The 18546-nt window shown below is 31.5% G+C and overlaps 1 protein-coding gene across 4 annotated transcripts in view; it reads left to right on the forward strand.

Moving 5' to 3' along the window:
• LOC114328872 (EH domain-binding protein 1) overlaps positions 1-18546 on the forward strand; it is a 149309-nt gene that overhangs the window by 77072 nt on the left and 53691 nt on the right. For all 4 annotated transcript variants that reach the window (XM_050655523.1, XM_050655522.1, XM_050655529.1 and 1 more), the window contains one exon: positions 16823-17004. In XM_050655523.1, the coding sequence (XP_050511480.1) occupies positions 16823-17004 (182 nt within the window). The remainder of the gene's footprint in view (positions 1-16822; positions 17005-18546) is intronic.

Consider the following 18546-nt stretch of genomic DNA (forward strand, 5'->3'; position numbering starts at 1 on the left):
TAACGACGGGATATTATCAAAAATTATCACCTTAATTTGCATTTCTGTAGCTTTCTATTGGTCAGAATCTCCTATGAATGAAATAATCACCTTAATTTGCATTTCTGTAGCTTTCTATTGGTCAGAATCTCCTATGAATGAAATAATCGCGTTAATTTCATTAAAACATGAACAGAATCAGAGGCGGCTTTACCTATTGTGCAGGGTGTGCGGTGCACACGGGCGCCGAGCGCCAAAGAGCGAGTCATTTACTTTGTTTCAACATAAAATATGCTTTAAAACGATTAATGAAAAATTACATTGGCACTTAATTACGATTTATAGATTGTCCGTCCAATGGACGGGCGGCAATTTGGATTTGGGTAGTTTGTTCTGACGCCGTGAATACCTATTGGCTCCCGACGTCATTTAATATTGCGCTATTTGCATCTGGATCTTTGTTTACATTACAAGCGTACCTAATACCATCTAATAGCCTATGTGCTAGTACTACGTAGGTACCTATTCGACTATTCCATTTTGACTGCGCGTCTACCAAAGGGCGCCAGGTCATCGACTGCACACGGGCGCTACATGGGCTAGAGCCGTCTCTGAACACAATAAGATACATTTGAAATAAATTAGTAAATAATATCTAAATATTATTTTATTGCATGTGTTATAATTATTTTAAGGCCATATTAAAATATCTAAATTCATTGCGGAAAAGTAATGCGGAAAAGTAAAACTTTCCAAACTAACGGAAAAGTAGACTTTTTGCACGCTCGTAGAAAAAAGTTATCATTCATAAAAAGCTCTGCATGGTCTTAAACCTAAGATTCAACCATCAAATATCAAATTTTATGAATATTATATGAAGTACGTCGAAAAATGTGAATTTAGCTCAAGAGTAAACTAGCTTTATTTTTCAGAAAATTGTGATTATAAAAGGTTGTTTGGAATTATAGTCCAGGGCGGATCTGTTTTGAGATGGACGTTGAGAGGTGACTCATATTTTTTTGCAGAAATTGCTTAAAATTAACTCATATAATGATAATTGAGTTATCCTCCCACTCAAAAAGGTCCGGAACATTGTTTAAATAATCAAAATGTCAAAAAATGAAGGAAAAATTCGATTTTTTTCTTAATTTTTTTATTATAACTTTAAAAGTATTCACTTCAGAGAAAAGTTGTACTGACATAAAAGTTGCATAATTAAATTTACTACAATATAGAATTGGTTAAAAATTTAAAAAGTAGCCACCCTTGTTGCAAAATAGCAAAAATTGCGAAAATACCATACAAAAACAAGTATTCGCATTTTACATTTTTCAACCATTTATGCTACACTTAGACCTTCATATCTCACACAGAAAAACTTTGTGGATACAGTAAAACAATACTGTAAATTTCATTAAGATCAGTTCAATAGATTTTGCAAAATAAATTTTGCAATCCAGCTCTCGCAAAAAAATTCATTTTTTCAAAATGTTACAGGACTGAAAATAAAGCAGATAGCAAGTTGAAATTTTTTTGTATATGGAAGTGTACCGGACTTTTCATTTGCAATTTGCAAAATTAAAATCGATTATCTACCACGGCATCAGGAATTTTTTTAAATAAACATTAATTTTTGGTGCTACGCGCAGGACAGCGGTGTTCGATTCACACAAGTTGATTTCCACCAAAATTCCTTCTAATCTTTATATAATATATTATTTTCTTACTCTATATTTTGTTGTATTTTAATATTTTAATTCCACAAAAATCAAACTAATTTTATTATTGTTTGTGAAATATTGTTTAAACAATTGCATATGTTTAAAAATAATAAACTTTTATTTTTTAAGTTAAAATATATGAACAAAGAAAGTTTTTGCTAAAAAAAGTGTTATTTCAAAGGATAGAGCATTTGTTGTTATTTTGCAATAAACAAATTTATTTATTTATACCGAAATGTAATAAAAATTAAAATGTATCAATCATTATCAAAGGTCATTGGAATGCCCAATCAGAGCAAACTATCCGCTGTTCTGCGCGTAGCACCAATAATTAATGCTTATTTAAAAAAATTCCTGACGCCGTGGTAGTTAATCGATTTAAATTTTGCAAATTGAAAATGAAAGGTACAGTACACTTATATACGCAAAAAAAATTTCAACTTGCTATCTGCTTTATTTTCAGTCCTGTAACATTTTGAAAAAATAAATTTTTGCATAAACTGGATTGCAAAATTTATTTTGCAAAATCTATTGAACCGATCTTAATGAAAAATACAGTATTGTTTTATTGTATCATAAAGTTTTTCTGGGTGAAATATGAAGGTCCTAAGCGTAGCATAAATGGTTGAAAAACGTAAAATGCGAATACTTGTTTTTGTAGGGTTTTTTCGCAATTATTGCTATTTTGCAACAAGGGTGACTATTTTTTAAATTTTTAACCAATTCTATATTGTAGGAAATTTAATTACGCAACTTTTAAGTTAGTACAACTATTCTCGGAAATGAATATTTTTAAAGTTATAATCAAAAAACCAAGAAAAATATCGAATTTTTCCTTCATTTTTTGACATTTTGATTATTTAAACAATGTTCCGGACCTTTTTGAGAGGGAGGACAACTCAAATATTATTATTTGAGTTATTTTCAAGCAATTTCTGCAAAAAAATTTGAGTCACCTCTCAACGTCCAAATGTACTAATATTTTTACAGATGCGCCCTGGTCATCCTTCTAATTGAAAAAACAATTTTTTGAAATTTTTTCTTAAATTGTGGATAACCAACATTATTTTCAGTTATGTATTTCAATTATTATGATAACTCTAGTATTATTAATTTTACGAAAAAAAAACTAATCTTCATAAACAATTCTGCATGGAGTAAAACCTAAAATACAACCATCTTATATCAAATTTTATACGCAGTATGTCAAAAAGATGAATTAAAGTACCTTTATAGTTCAGAATATTTCAATTAGAAGGATGTAATTGCATATTGGAACATATATTTTACTAAGGAAGTAAATATTGTTATTATGGTATACAGCCAATGAGAGGAATTCATTCCTTTTTATTTTACATATATTTTAATTCCAAACAACTTTTTGTAACCACAATTTTCGATATTGTGAAAAAAAGGCATTTTTATTTACTCTTGAGCTAAATTCATATTTTTTGACATACCTCGTATAAAATTGATAGAATTTGATATAAGATGGCTGTATTTTAGGTTTTAGACCATGCAGAATATTTTATAAGGAATAACTTTTTTTCGCAAAATTAATAATAAAAGAGTTATTATACTTAAAATAACTGAAAATAATGTTAGTTATCCATAATTTAAAAAAAAATCAATTTTTTTTTTATTAGAAGGATGTAATTGCATATAGAATATAGTTCTTAATTCTAAACAGTCATAATAACAATTTTCAATATTATGAAAAATAAAGCTTCTTTACTCTTGAGCGAAATTTATATTTTCGACATACCTCGTATAATATTCATAAAATTTGATATTTGATGGTTGAATCTTAGGTTTTAGACCATGCAGAGTTTTTATGAAGAATAACTTTTTTTCGTAAAATTAATAAGGATGTAATAAAAAAGTTTTTCATATGGTTCCAACTTACAGGGACATACTGTATAAAGATTTTTCTAAAATTAATTCTACAGCTTCTATAACTTTTTATTTATAATGCTTGAGTCACTCCTCTCACAAACATTGGTGCTTTCAGCGAAGCGCGCTCTTGAGTTAATTTGACATATCTTTTTGACATATCTAACTACATAATTGATCAAATTAAATTTTACAAATTGGAACTGAAAGTAGAACATTAAAGCTATATTATAGTTATATTACAAAGAAAAAAATATGTGCATAAGTACAGTGTGGACAGAAAGTGGGACGTACATTAGTCCAGAGAAATAAGATTTTTCTCGTGACACATCCCCCTCCAGGCCGAAACCAAATTTTTTGAGTAGTATGGACATCTATATTATTAACCTATATGTTTCCTGCAGCCGATTTTGATGATATACATAGTTATAAACAAATGAAGGTCAAAAAACGGTAAATTATCGCTTTTTTCGTCTATTACCAAAAAGTTAAGCACTTTAAACAAATTTGAGTGTAAGAAACTCATAAATCGTATAAAAAACTTCAATATGGCGTTCGCTGAATATGTCCATCCTTATTGGTTGCTTAGAAAATTTCAAAATAAATCATAAATTTTGAGTTTTTAAAAATATTCATAACTTATGTAAAAATTAACTTAGAACCTTCTTATTACACGGAATGCTGATACTTCTTGTACTTAAATTATATTTTAAATTTCAAAGCAATTGGTCAAATAGTTTAAAAGTTATTTAATTTATTTATCCCAAATTCATTTTTTTGCAACACTACAAGTCAGAAAATCATTAGGCTACAATCATACTTCGGACAGTTTATGAAAGAAGAACATTTATACTATTACCATTATTAAAAATAAATGATAAAAAATAATTTTAAACAGTGTAAAATTATTTTGAAAAAACATGTCGATTTTTTGCTTACTTATAAACAATTAGAATAACTTTTTAACCGTTACCTGTAGAAAAATTATTTTTTCATATTTAGAAAGACTGAATTTTTATACACATTTAGAAAGAAAAACAACTGTCCTAGGACAATAAGGGACAAAGTTAGCCCCCCCATTTATTTAATTCACATGTTTTTGCAAAATAATTTTGCAATATTTATAATTATTTTTTTTAATTTTTTTTTAATTAAATTAATACTGTAAATTTCCTTCTTCCATAAACTATCCAAAGTATTACTGTAGCTTCATCATTTTCTGACTTACAGTGTTGCAAAAAAATAAATTTGGGATAAACAAATTAAATAACTTTTAAACTATTTGACCAATTTCTTCTAAATTTAGGGTATGAATTAAACACCATAAGTCTCAGCATTCCGTGTAATAAGAAGGTTCTAAGTTAATTTTTACATAAGTTATAAATATTTATAAAAACTTAAAATTTATGATTTATTTTGCAATTTTCTAAGCAACCAATAAGGATAGACATATTAAGCAAACGCCATATTGAAGTTTTTTATACCGTTTATAAGTTTCTTACTCTCAAATTTGTTTAAAATGACTATTTTCTTAGTTATAGACGAAAAACGAAAATTTACCGTTTTTTGATCTTCATTTGTTTATAACTATGTATATCATCAAAATCGGCTGCAGGAAATATATAGGTTATTATTATAGATGTCCATATTACTCAAAAAATTTGGTTTCGGCCTGGAGGGGGTTGTGTCACCAACAGGCTATTTTTTTTCCTTATTTCTCTGAACTACATGGAAACTTGCACTATTTACTGTTCAAACATCGTACTAAACGATGTTTTATTAAAAAAAATCTCCAAAATTTTATTCAAATGGTACGACGGACGTCTTAAAAAATGTAATTTTTGAAAACTACGTGCTTTTAAAGAAATAATAGAACCACTTTTAAGAGGATATTACTCAAGTTTAACGGGTTATATTATAATTTTATGGGTGCTTTTTTAAATCTTAAGATGTAATCTTTAAATTGCACTAAATTATTTTACTTTGGAAATGAAATAAATAACTTCTTTTTAGAAAATTAAGAAAAATAAAAAATGAAATATGAAAATCGAAAAATAACAATTAAAAAAATGTTTACGCAAAGCCATAAACCCCAAATGGGGGTGAAAAAATATACGTTCAAAATAAGTCCGGAAATAGATAAACTGGCCAAGTCTAAGCAACTTTTGTTTTACAGCATTTTTGTCAAAAATTGTGTATGAAATCCCTAGACCCAGTAAAAGAAGAGTTATAAGTAATGAAAAATAGGTTCATACTCGCCAAATTCCAAATCGAATATTTCAACGTGAAATACACCGATAATTCACCGATATTTTTAAAATTATGTATATGTTACAGTTCAAGTTGATTCTCAGTTAGAGTTGACTCCAACTAGTTGGAGTCAACTCCAACTGAAACGAGCCGAACTTATTTTTAAAAATTTAAATCAACTTTTACTAGTTGGAGTTGACTCTTCCTGGATCGATTCAGTAAATGTTGATTATACGAGAATCTCAAGTGCATTTTTGATGAGTGTGCGTTTCTTTGTTTTGACCGTTTCAACTACTTATTACTATAGTCTGTGACGTCGCCCCCGTTAGGTAAATTATTCTGATCCGATTTTTTGCACAAACTTACTCAAAGAAATACATCCGTATAACAATCCTTATAACAAATACACAGGGTGTCACGCGGTACCGCGGTCGAAAAATTGTTTAACCAATTTCAGTCTTTTAACCAATTTCAAAGTAAGTCAGTAAAGTGACTCTTTATCGAACGAGTCTGATATTACCAGCAGAGGATCAGACGCGTTCGATAAAGAGTATTGAGGTGGTGCGTACAAAATTGTATCGTCAATCATAAAAAACATTAACAACTTTGAGGAAATTTTCTTAACTTTAGACGAAATAAAAAATTCGTATGACAATAATGACAGTAATGACAGATGACTTTTGCATGATGGCCGGTTTTGATGTTTAATCGATAGTTATCAATATTGTATACCTACCTAATTACTAAATCTGTAAAGTTTTGATTTATTTTGTATGAATATAATTGCGAAACACTACAGAATTTTACTTTTTGACATAAATTTTATTAATAATAAGATAAATTTTGTGCAATATTTTTAATAATTAAAGTAAATAAATTTTAATTTCACTCAAATAAATAATCGATTGCTGCCATTGACCACTTACATTCAATCTCCGTTAATTTGATTAATTATCGCGGCAGGTAAAGTAACCTTCTTCTTTCAATACAACAAAGTGTTACTTTACTGCCGAAAATGAGGGCAAATGAGTACAATAATGAATGATTTTAGTGACGTTTGGCGATAAACAATGATTTTAAACAAATTCGCAAAAATATTTAATTTTTCACTTCGTACAAATTTTTTTTAGAACCGTTGGGCCTCTTTTTCTCTAAAATTGACTGTTGTCGAGTTATTAGCGACTTAAAATTTGAAAAACGCCAAAATAACCATTTTCTAGGTTTAATAACTCGGTTAAAGATAATTATTGTCAAAGTCGAGCGAGCGGCCGTGGAGTAATGGCATAATCGCTGGCCTCATACGCCAGTGCACGTGGGTTCGAGCCCTGCTAAAGACAAACCATTTTCATTTCCAATAATGACACGAGCTGTCTCACCGTGCCTCGGAGAGCACGTTAAGCCGTCGGTCCCCCTGGGCTAGTGTACATCGACACTAGTTACTTGAAACAGGGTTAAAGATGTAATTGGCGCCGGAACTGTCCGAAAGGCAAAAATGCCATACGATATTATCTATTATGAAAGTCAGAAACTAAAAAAAAATCAATACCTCTATAAGATCCTGAAGAAATTTTTGTCATTATTTAATTAGTAAGGATATTATTTTTAATTATCAACAATGAGCGCTAACCGTGTATTGAGGCGGCCGTCAATGTGAGTGCGAGTGAGATTCACCATTGGACGGCTGGAATGGTGCATGTCTTTAGCACTCACCATTGACGGTAGCCTAATACGCACTTAGCGCTCATTGTTAATAATTAAAGGTAAAGCTTAGTAATAAAATAGTGACAAAAATTTCTGCTGGATCTTGTAGAGGGGGCCATAAACTTTGATTTGGTCACTTTCTGACTTTCATAATAATGGATTTTAACCGAGTTATTAAGCCTTAAAAATTGCTATTTTCGCATTTTTCAAATTTTAAATCGCGTATAACTCGACAACAATCAATTTTAGAGAAAAATCACAAAATACCATTTTTTGCTCAGAATAACCCAAATGATCTAAAAAAAATTGTTCGAAGTGAAAAAATTATTTTTGTGAAATTGCCTAAAAAAAATTGTTTAAACAATTTATCGATCAAGGTACTGCCTGGCACCCAGTAGATTTGTTATAAGGACCCCTTTTTGAGTAAGTTTGTGCAAAAAATTCGAATCGGAGTAATTTACCTAAGGGGGCGACGATACAGCCTAGACTAATTTGAACATTTTCAGTAACATTTAATTTCTAGACTCGGCTGTTTGTGTGAATCAGAATCAACTTTTACTAAATGGCATTGGGAAGAGTATACTTTTCCTAGTTGGAGTCTACTTTTACTAGTAAATGTTGAATATAAATCTTCATTTTATATTTATAATCAACTTTTACTGAAACCAGCCGTTAGAGTTGACTCCAACTAGTTAGAGTCAACTCCAACTGGATAATCAACTTGAACTGTAACATATACAAAACAGTTTTTATTGTTTAAATTCATAGATCAAAATCAATAAACTAAATCGGTGAGTAGAACTTTTTACTTCAACATATAATATAAACTAACAAGAAAGGCTTTAGAAAAATATAAGCTTGCTTAATCTTGTCCAAAACAATGCAAGTTTTCGATCTACATTTACTCCCCTAAAAGGTCAATGACTGTACGTTTAGTTACATATACATTGCGATATATTAAGAAGTTTCGTTGTTTATTTATTTAGCAGGCATTTGGATGGACTGACACAGATCTTTTTCAATACGAATCTGAAAACTGAAAAGTGCTATAATAAATCATACATAAGATCAATACAAAGAATAGTCTAGCTAAAAATAGGAATGTAATTTATTGGTGCATGTTTTAAAAATAATCACATCACGTAGTTTTCGTTATGGATATATGATTTATCGTTTGGGGTTGTGATCTACGAGTAACGATTTTACTCTGTCAATTTTGTTTCCTTTCCTGATGTATATGATCAATTATAGAAAGCTTAGTCTAAATACACACCCCCAAACTTATATGGAATCATCTGATATTTCTTACTATACCGTGCGAATTTAAAAAAAAACGAACACACGAAGTCAAACAATATTTATTTTAAAGCAATTTAATAACAAATACATAACAATTAAATAAAACAATAAAGTATTTAACAAACAAATTGAAAGTAGTTGTTTTAAAGTCAATAGCATACAAGATTTCAATGTAAAACGAATAATGTTTAATTTGTTTTTATTTATTTTTTTTTTGTATTTTGTGGTAGTCAGTATTATCACCTCTAGTCCTTATGCAAGCTTCAGTTTGCGTGGGCACGCTCCTAATCAAATTATCAACATTTTGTTGTGGTAGGTTGCTCCATCCTTTAAAAGCAGCTTGTACTAGCCGTGCGGTGTTTTGTGGATTATCCCGGCGAGCTCTAATTTTTTTTTAAGCATATGCCACAAATACTCTATAGGATTAAGCTCGGGTGAGCAAGCAGGCCACTCCACACAAGGGATACCTTCTGCTTCAATGATGTCTGTAGTCACTCTAATGGTATGGAGAGGTCCATTATCATGCAATAAAATTAAATTTTCTCCTGTTGCGCCTCTCCAGAGCCTGACTACAGTTTATCAATACACCTGTGAGCAGTTAAAGTTGATTGGATGAAAATTAGAGGAGTTTTTTTACGGATCACAATTTCTCTCCAGAACATTACACTTCCCCTTGTATATTTGTGAACAGATCTGACAATTTTCGTTCTTGCTTGTCTTCCTCGACCTCTAAGTGCACGATTTCGTGGGTCATCCGATTTTCCATCTGATTACATTAAATCCTGACTGTTTTTGAAAATAGCACATTTTGTCAATTCCCAATGTTCCAGTTTTGGTGGTGAAGACACCAATTTAGGCGATCAATCTTGTGCTGCCTGGATAACTCGGGAACCCATAACTGTCTCCTGCTGTATACTATACTTCCTGGCACGAACTCTTCTTCTAATCGTTTCAACTGAAACAGTTACACCTGTAGCTTCCAAAAGCTGCCTTTGGAGCTGCAGGTGAGAAATGGTTGGGTGTCTTCCAGCTGATTTGACTAAACGATCGTCGAGAGCCGTTATTACTTTTGGCGACTTCCCTTGCTTTTTTTTATCTTTCCTAGTTCCTGTTACCTAGCATATGTTTTGGACAGAACGCCCTGTATTACGCCTAGCTCTGCAGCTATGTCCATCTGGGAACATTACTTTCTTCACAAGTCCAATAATTTTTCCCCGTTGTAAGTTCTATAACCCCACATGAGGCATATTTTCGTTTTTGGACACTAATGTTAGTTTATTTATTTTCGTTCAACTTGCAACTCAAGCAAATAATCTATACCGTACCGGGCTGTACTATCCGATTGTCTTGTATATTTATTTTCAATAAAAACCTTTATAGTCCTGTCGCCAGGGGGGTACAACGGCCTCCTTAATTCAGATGGACTTACCCAAGTTTTTTTTTTATATATTTTGACCCGCAGAATACGAATTTTTTGGGTAACAGTTGATCCGGATGTCGATAAGATTGTTATAGACAAAGAACTTGAGGAATTACATAACAGTGATTTCTCGCAAAACAAAACATCTTTTTGTATTTTTTGGGTCATTCTAGGCAAAAAATGCTATGACAAGTTTTTTCGTAGGATGCATAGTTTTCGAGATAACCGCGGTTAAACTTTAAAAAATCGAAAAATTGCAATTTTTGAACCCGAATAACTTTTGATCAAAAATTTTTTTTTTGATATACTGCATTTTTACAATCTACTCTAAACACAAAGTAATAAGTAAATAGTCTGAAAGTAAATTAACGTGAATTAGGTACCATCCAGTGACGGTTCTCTAAGTATTATTCTTTATTGTGGTAGGTCGTCTGGCCATATTCTCTTTAGTCTTCTTTCAGCAAGTGGTTGGGTGAATAAATTATTTATCAAGTCGTTGGTGTGGTCAGTGGTGCGATTTTGATATTTTATTGAACGATTTTTTATTAAGTCCTTGATTAGTGGGATGTCCAGATCATTGTGGAGTGTCTGGTTGGATACATACCATGGAGCTTTACTTATCATACGGAGAATTTTGGATTGGAATGTTTGGAGTATCTTCGTATTTGAAGGTTTACTGCAGCCCCATAGTTCTATTCCGTAAGACCAAACTGGTATAAGTATAGCTTTGTACAGAAGCAGTTTATTTTCAAGAGATAACTGAGACTTCTTGTTAAATAGCCAGTTCATATTTTTTAGTTTAAGATTTAATTGTTTACGTTTAATTTTAATGTGCGTTTTCCATATGAGTTTTTCATCCAGATGCAATCCCAAGTATTTGACAACTGGCTTGATGGGAATCGGAGTATTATTTATAGAAACTTGAGGACATGTAGATTTTCTGGTTGTAAAAGTAATTTGTACTGATGTGCTGGCATTAACATTTATTTTCCATCGCTTGAGCCAGTTTTGTAATTGGTCTAAATGATTTTGAACTTTTTGTGATGCTACATTAGGGTCGACATCCACTGCTAAGATTCCCGTATCATCGGCAAAAGTAGCTAATAAGGTTGGAACGTCGGCTGTAAATATCAGATAGAGAAACGGGCCGAGAACGCTACCCTGTGGTACGCCAGATTGGATGATGTGGTAATTTGAGAAGTTGTCTTCAATTTTGACTTGGAAATATCGGTCAGTCAGATACGATTTTAGAATAAAGTATAGTTGGTCTGTCATGTGTAATTTTAGTTTATAGAGGAGACCTTGATGCCATACCCTATCAAATGCCTGTTGTATATCGAGAAACACTCCAGCGCAAAACTTTTTTTCTTCAAGAGTTGTTTTAATTATATTTACTATTCTGTGGCATTGTTGTATGGTTGAGTGTTCACGTCTAAATCCGAATTGGTGTTGTGGTATAATTTCGTTTATGGGGACAACTTGCTCGATTTTATGTAATAGTAGCCGTTCTAATACTTTCGACATTATTGGGAGTAGGCTTATCGGGCGATATGAATTTGCTTGTGTTGCGGGTTTACCAGGTTTCGGAATCATAGTAACTTGAGCTAATTTCCATTGTATTGGAAAATAGCGAAGACGCAGTATGCTGTTGTATATTACTGTTAATAACACCACTGCTTTTCTCGGTAGCTTCTGAAGTAATTCTCGTGTTATCAAATCATAGCCATGAGCTTTCTGAGGATTTAGCATTTTTATTTGTTGTCGAACCTCTGTCGGAGTAAATGTTGTCAGAGGAAGAGATAGTTGACATGGAGTTTCGAGGTACTTTTTTATATCGTCATCTTCATCGTCATTGTTTTCTGGTGCTGAGAATACAGTTGCAAGATGCTCTGCGAATACGGTGGTTTTTTCTTCAGTTGTGCGGGCCCAGGTCATATCTGTTTTTCTTAAAGGTGAATTTGTTATTGTCGGCCGTTTAAATTTTTTTGTAGCTTTCCATATAGAGTGGTCTTCACGTGAGAGGTTCGAAACATAAAACTGGAAGGAGTCGTTTTTTTCCTCATGTAGTGCTCTATTTAGTCTATGACTTATCCTATTAAGGTACGTTTTATTTAATGGATTTCTCGTTTGTTGCCATATGCGTCGAGCTCTTCTCTTTTCTGCGATTAAAAAATAAAGTAGCAATTCTGCTTACCGCATTTGAAAGTTTAAGTCAAATTATATCGATTTTGATTATTTGCATTGCTAAAAATTTATTATTTTATTGTTAAACAAAGCTATAAAAACCTAGTGCGTGAGTGATGTTTTCAATGATTTCTCATTTAAAATCGAACGAGTAGGTAGAGTAGCTACAAGTGCAAGCGAGACAATTTCTACGTAACATGCGTTAAAACGCATGTATTAGGCACGGGAAACACTATGTGTTTATAGCTTTATTTAACAATAAACAAATTAATTTTTAGCAATGCAAATAATCAAAACCGATATAATTTGACTTAAACTTTCAAACGCGGTAAGCAGAATTGCTACTTTATTTTTTAATCAAAAGTTATTCGGGTTCAAAAATTGCAATTTTTAGATTTTTTGAAAGTTCAACCGTGGTTATCTCGAAAACTATGCATTCTACGAAAAAACTTGTAGGAATATTTTTTGCTTAAAATGACCCAAAAAATACAAAAAGATGTTTTGTGTTTTGCGAGAAATCGCTGTTATGCAATTCCTCAAGTTCTTTGTCTATAACAATCTTATCGTCATCCGGATCAACTGTTACTCAAAAAATTCGTATTCTACGAGTCAAAATATATAAAAAAAAACTTGGGTAAGTCCATCTGAATTAAGGAGGCCGTTGTACCCCCCTTGGCGACAGGACTATTAATCTTAGCAACAATAACAAGTTTTTTCAAAAGAAATAAATATTACTTTGAAATATCTGGTGATTCCATATAAGTTTGGGTGTGTGTATACTGAAGATTAAAATGAATGAGTTAAAATGAAAATGTTATTTTAAGTAGTAAAAAATTAAACAGAAGACTATTATAAAAGTTCAGTCATTTTTTCGAAAAAAGGGGGTTACCTGGAAAGTTTTCCGGAAGTTTTGAAAATTGGTTATTTTATAGATTTCGGTATGCTCCTTTTGAATTTCAACTCGTATCTATCGTTGCCACCTCGTATCTCCGCCGCTCGCGCCGCCATATTAAAAAAATGGAGTCTAATAACAGTGTTTTGGGAATATCTCCTTTCCGACGCATTTTACGAAAAAAACATGTATGTACAAAATTAAACTAGAAAAAATTTCCTACAATTTATGTATTTATAATTTTTTCTGTAAAATAAATAGTATTCGCGTACTAGCGTCAGAAAGTATTATTCATCTACACCACCACTTGTTTTTCGTATATTTTTCTAAAATATTCTACTATTGCCGCCTAGGCCTGGATCCAAAAAAAGTTGATTAATAGCCAGCTGAAAATTTGTTAATAGCTTAACGGTGTCTAGTCGGACAAACTTTGATGTATGAGAACACTAGAACAGGGCAAGTTTTAATTGTGGAACAGGTTACAGGTTTCGAACGTCAGACTACGAAAACGTCCCATGTATTTTGTCGGACAGAACTTCCAATTGATTTGTTACCCTTTCATTAAACTCTCATGCAAAAAATCAGACGCAAAAAATCAGACTGCTATTCACCAACATAATTCCTGTCATTTGAAATGTTCGACGTGTCGGACTTGTTAATACGCCCAATATATTTGTCGTACAAATTTTTTTTCATATATTATATAAAGCTTGTATTGAATAAACTTAAAGACAACCTGCTAGTTTTCACAATCATAAACTTGTCAGGATGACACGTTCCACAATTAAAATCACGTTCCACAATTAAAACTTCCCCTGTTCCAGTGCTCCCATATATCAAAGTTTGTCCGGCTAGACACCCTTAAGCTATTAACAAATTTTCAGCTTTCTATTAATCAACTTTTTTTTGGTACGCGGGATCCAGGCCTAGTCGGTATTAATCCTTTCCAGTCACACCATCTCATTTTGATGATCTCTAGTTTCTGATGTCGTACTCTATCAGAAACTCGTAGAACTTTTAAAAGAAAAGATTGGGGTAAAAGAATGCGAGTTATTGGCAATCTATACTGGAATCAAAAAGCAAAGGTTAGAATTGAAAATGTCGAAACAGAAACCTGTACCTAACCTAAGGTTCTGTACCTAACCACTTGAATTTTATTTCTTGCTTGATAATTCTATCTATTTCAAGATTGCATCTCAAAGAAGTATCTGTTTTCTGGTTTAAAAGCATTTAAATTTGTTTAAAAAGTACTGCATGAGTTTTGCAAATTAGTTTTAAAAATTAAATTAATAGTGATTCATATTTTTTTTTAAATTCGCTGAGTTCACAAGATCACAACTTTATTTATACATTTACATTTTTTATTGCAATATTTTTATAGTATAATTAATCATTAAAATAACAGTTTAATTATATTTAAAAAATCAAACTTGATTTTAAAACAAGATTCAAAAATTATCAGTTATCAATTTGTGTTTAAACAATTAAAGGAAGATAAACTCGAATATAAAGAGTCCAGCAGATCAAATAATTCTGGACCTGAAAAAATTTTCAATGACTTTGTGGAGCTAAATTTCTGTGTAAAGTAATTTTTTACTCTAAAAACTTTATAAACTCTGTCTAAGCATTCTCACTTTCGCTATACATGCATTTTGATATTATTTCTTTTAAATAGTTAACATCTAGTTCCGTAGATCATAGCTGGTCTTATGGCAGTTTTATTTTATTGGAATCTTTTTGTCACACAACATATCACTCAAAGATATCATCTTATTTATAGTAGGTAACTCCATCTTTAAATTACCATTACAAATACTCTGTTTTTATTCTACTACGTTTTTAAACCTTTTTCCTCAAAAACTTGTCTCTGTTGTTCCAGTTTTTGTTCTAAATCCATTTCATTATTTAATACTAACACTATATCTTTAACACACATAAAGCACCAGGAAAAGTTTCGCTGTATCGGTTTAGATACCAATGAGAATAAATAAGGTCTAAGCACCAAGTCCTGGAGCAGTCCCGCTTTCATAAGAACTTTATCAATATTTCCCATAACTGTCATAATGCTAGTTGTTGCTCCCTCATACATGTCCCTCCAAATTTTCACATATTCACCGGGAACTCCTTTCTTATTGAGCGCCCGATCACCGAAAATCTTGAGAAACTCCTATCATATGCTTTCTCAAGATCAATTAGCACCATATGAGATTCCTGTATTTTGCCATCAGCTGTCTTATAATGAAAATCGCATCTTTTATTGATCTGCCTGGGATAAATCTAAACTGATTATCTTATATTTCGGTTTCTTCTCGTATTCGTCTATCAACTAATCTGTCTCATATTTTCATGGTGTGACTCAGTAATTCAACTGCTCTGTAGTTTGTGAATTTTTGTATATCTCTCTTGTTTTTGTATAAATGTACTGATATATGGTTTCTTCGTTCGACTGGCATCTGTTCTAGTGTTCTACTTCCACAATTTTCTTATTAGCCAAGGCCATTTTTCTATTAAAAAAAGAGAATTTCATATGTCTATCGGATCGGTACCCGTCAGAGACATCTCATATTGTTCTATTTTATCTTTGTCCATGCGTCATGATTTATTTCCAAACAAGTTAAATCAAAACATAAAGTGAAACGTACGTCGATGTGTTATCATTGGTACCTATGTACTGTCAGTGGTAATAATTAGGAAATGGCTATTATCCCGTAGACGTATTTTATAAAGTTATTTTATTGAAATGTTTAATCTTTTTTTACTATTGAGGAGATTGATGGACTCAACATTAAACAGCTTGAACATCATACCGACTATTACTAGTATAAAGATAAATATAGGACGATAATAAATAAATTTAAATAAAAACAAATAATCTCGAAAATAAACAAATAAGTTTCCATTCGACAGAACTATAGCCAAACTCATAAATATTACTTGTCACGTTAATGTGACAAATATTAAAAAATAGGTACTTAAATAAAAATAAATAGGTACTTACCGGAAGTAATCAAATTAAGAGAGTACAGTAGTTAGTCGTTCTAACAATAATTATGTTTGAAAATAAAAATTACAATAACATAAAGAATAAAAGTTAAATAATTTGAAAAACCAAATAAACAATAAATTCAGATAATAAGCAACAATTGCACTAATGTCACTGTCACTTAAAATCATAAACGTTAACATTAATAGTAAATAAGGTATCAACGACATGCCATATTGTTTATCCTTGTTTAACTTATTGTGGTTTCTATGGACAAGCGGCTTAATTTTGCGATACTAGTTTCTGTGAATAAAAAAGAGACCTAGTATAAAAAGTAATTCGTTGATAATTTCAAGCATGGGAAAAGTTAAGAGTGGAAGAACTATATAATAAGTGACTCTTTGTAAAGACAATGAAACTGACTGTATGAATACATTACACTACTTCGTGAAAATTTTAAAATTTTTATAGTGGTATTGATATTTTTGTATAATTTGTAGGTACCTCCAGCGGGAAAACGAAGACAACTAGCTATTGCCCATGTAAATATGCGAAAATACGCCAGCGTAGAATCAACGCAAACCGAACTTCAAATCAACTTTAAGCCAACTACCAAAAAAATTACAGGAGCCAAACTGGACTGCACCTTGTCTTGCGTATTTCTTAGAGAAGGCAAAGCCACGTAAGTTAGAACTTTTTTATTTAATTTAGAAGTTTTCGTTATTTCTTTAATCATAACTTTGTTTGCCTTAGTTTTTTGCAAAAAGGATGGGAAGACATAGGAGCAATGAATTCGGTACTGTGGCAAAAAATATAAGAATAGAAAATAAAAAAAACGAATTTACAAGACAATGTTAAAACCAGTATTAGCCTATTAGTCCAAGTAATGAAGCTTAAAATAGGAAAAAACCTCGCAATTTTTACAGAATGGATCGATTTGCGTGAAAATTTGAGAATAAGTAGTGGATAGTCCAATGATCAAAATTGACTCATGCCAAAAGGCGCTTTTACCATGCGGGTGGTTGCCACCCCATCTCGGGGGTGCAATTTTTTTTTATATTTTAATCACAAAAGTAGGTAAAAACGTTCATTCTAAGCAAAAAACGTTCCATACAGTTTTTTGATAAAATTGATAGTTTTCGATTTATTCGCTATCGAAAGTATTAGTTTTATAAAAAATCAATGGGAAAATCCCAATAGTTGGCTGTATACCATAGTTTAAAAAACCAATACAGAAGTAAAAACTTCGAGATGTATTCTGGTATAAAATCGTTTATTTAAAAACTATAAAATGTCATCGATTGCAGAACGTTTTCGTTCTAAACAGAACATCTTCAGTGCCTAGAATGAAGTATTTCCACGTTAGATTAAAGCAAAAGGTTAAAAAAGTGACTGTTAAAATGAAAAATGTGGGAATACTTACATCCTGCCGAGTATTTTGAAACTAGCACACCGTAAATAGTGTTAACATCATCATATATGGTTTACATAATGTAATATGTTAAAATGTTATGACTACAAGTCGATGTTAATGGATAAAGTGGAACACATGCTAAAAGGGTGCCATGGTTCCCTGCTCGAAGATACTAGGTACTTGCCAATTCAATGGGCACAGACCAACTGAGAAATTATGAAGTGGATATACAATTTGACAAGGGTGACATGACATGACAAGATAAAGCCAATTTTTGGTTAAAGTTTCATTTGATTTGGATTTTTTAATAAAATGCGAAGGTTTGTCTGCAAAAATAATTTAAATTATTTGAATAATAAAATCTACTGTAAAGTTTAAATTAGCAACTCTCTATTCCAGAATAACTTATAAATTCATTAAATTTAATGCAGATATATTACGTGGTTCAAGTTGTGACGTCATCGGATGTGAAATGACGAGATGAAAGTTGAGTTTGTTGAAACAAGGAAATACACTACATAATAAGATAATTAGACTTGCGTGGAAAAACAAAGCTAAACAAGCCGAGAAAACCAGAATTTAAGAGTGTTTTTATGTGGTGAAATGTTGGTTGCCTAACAAGGCAAGCAGACAACAGGTTGAAGGTAAATGGTAGAAAATTCTGGTTTTCTCGGCTTGTTTAGCTTTGTTTTTCCACGCAAGTCTAATTATCTTATTATGTAGTGTATTTCCTTGTTTCAACAAACTCAACTTTCATCTCGTCATTTCACATCCGATGACGTCACAACTTGAACCACGTAATATATCTGC

This window comes from Diabrotica virgifera, chromosome 1, assembly GCF_917563875.1.
Source record: "Diabrotica virgifera virgifera chromosome 1, PGI_DIABVI_V3a".
NCBI lineage: Eukaryota > Metazoa > Arthropoda > Insecta > Coleoptera > Chrysomelidae > Diabrotica > Diabrotica virgifera.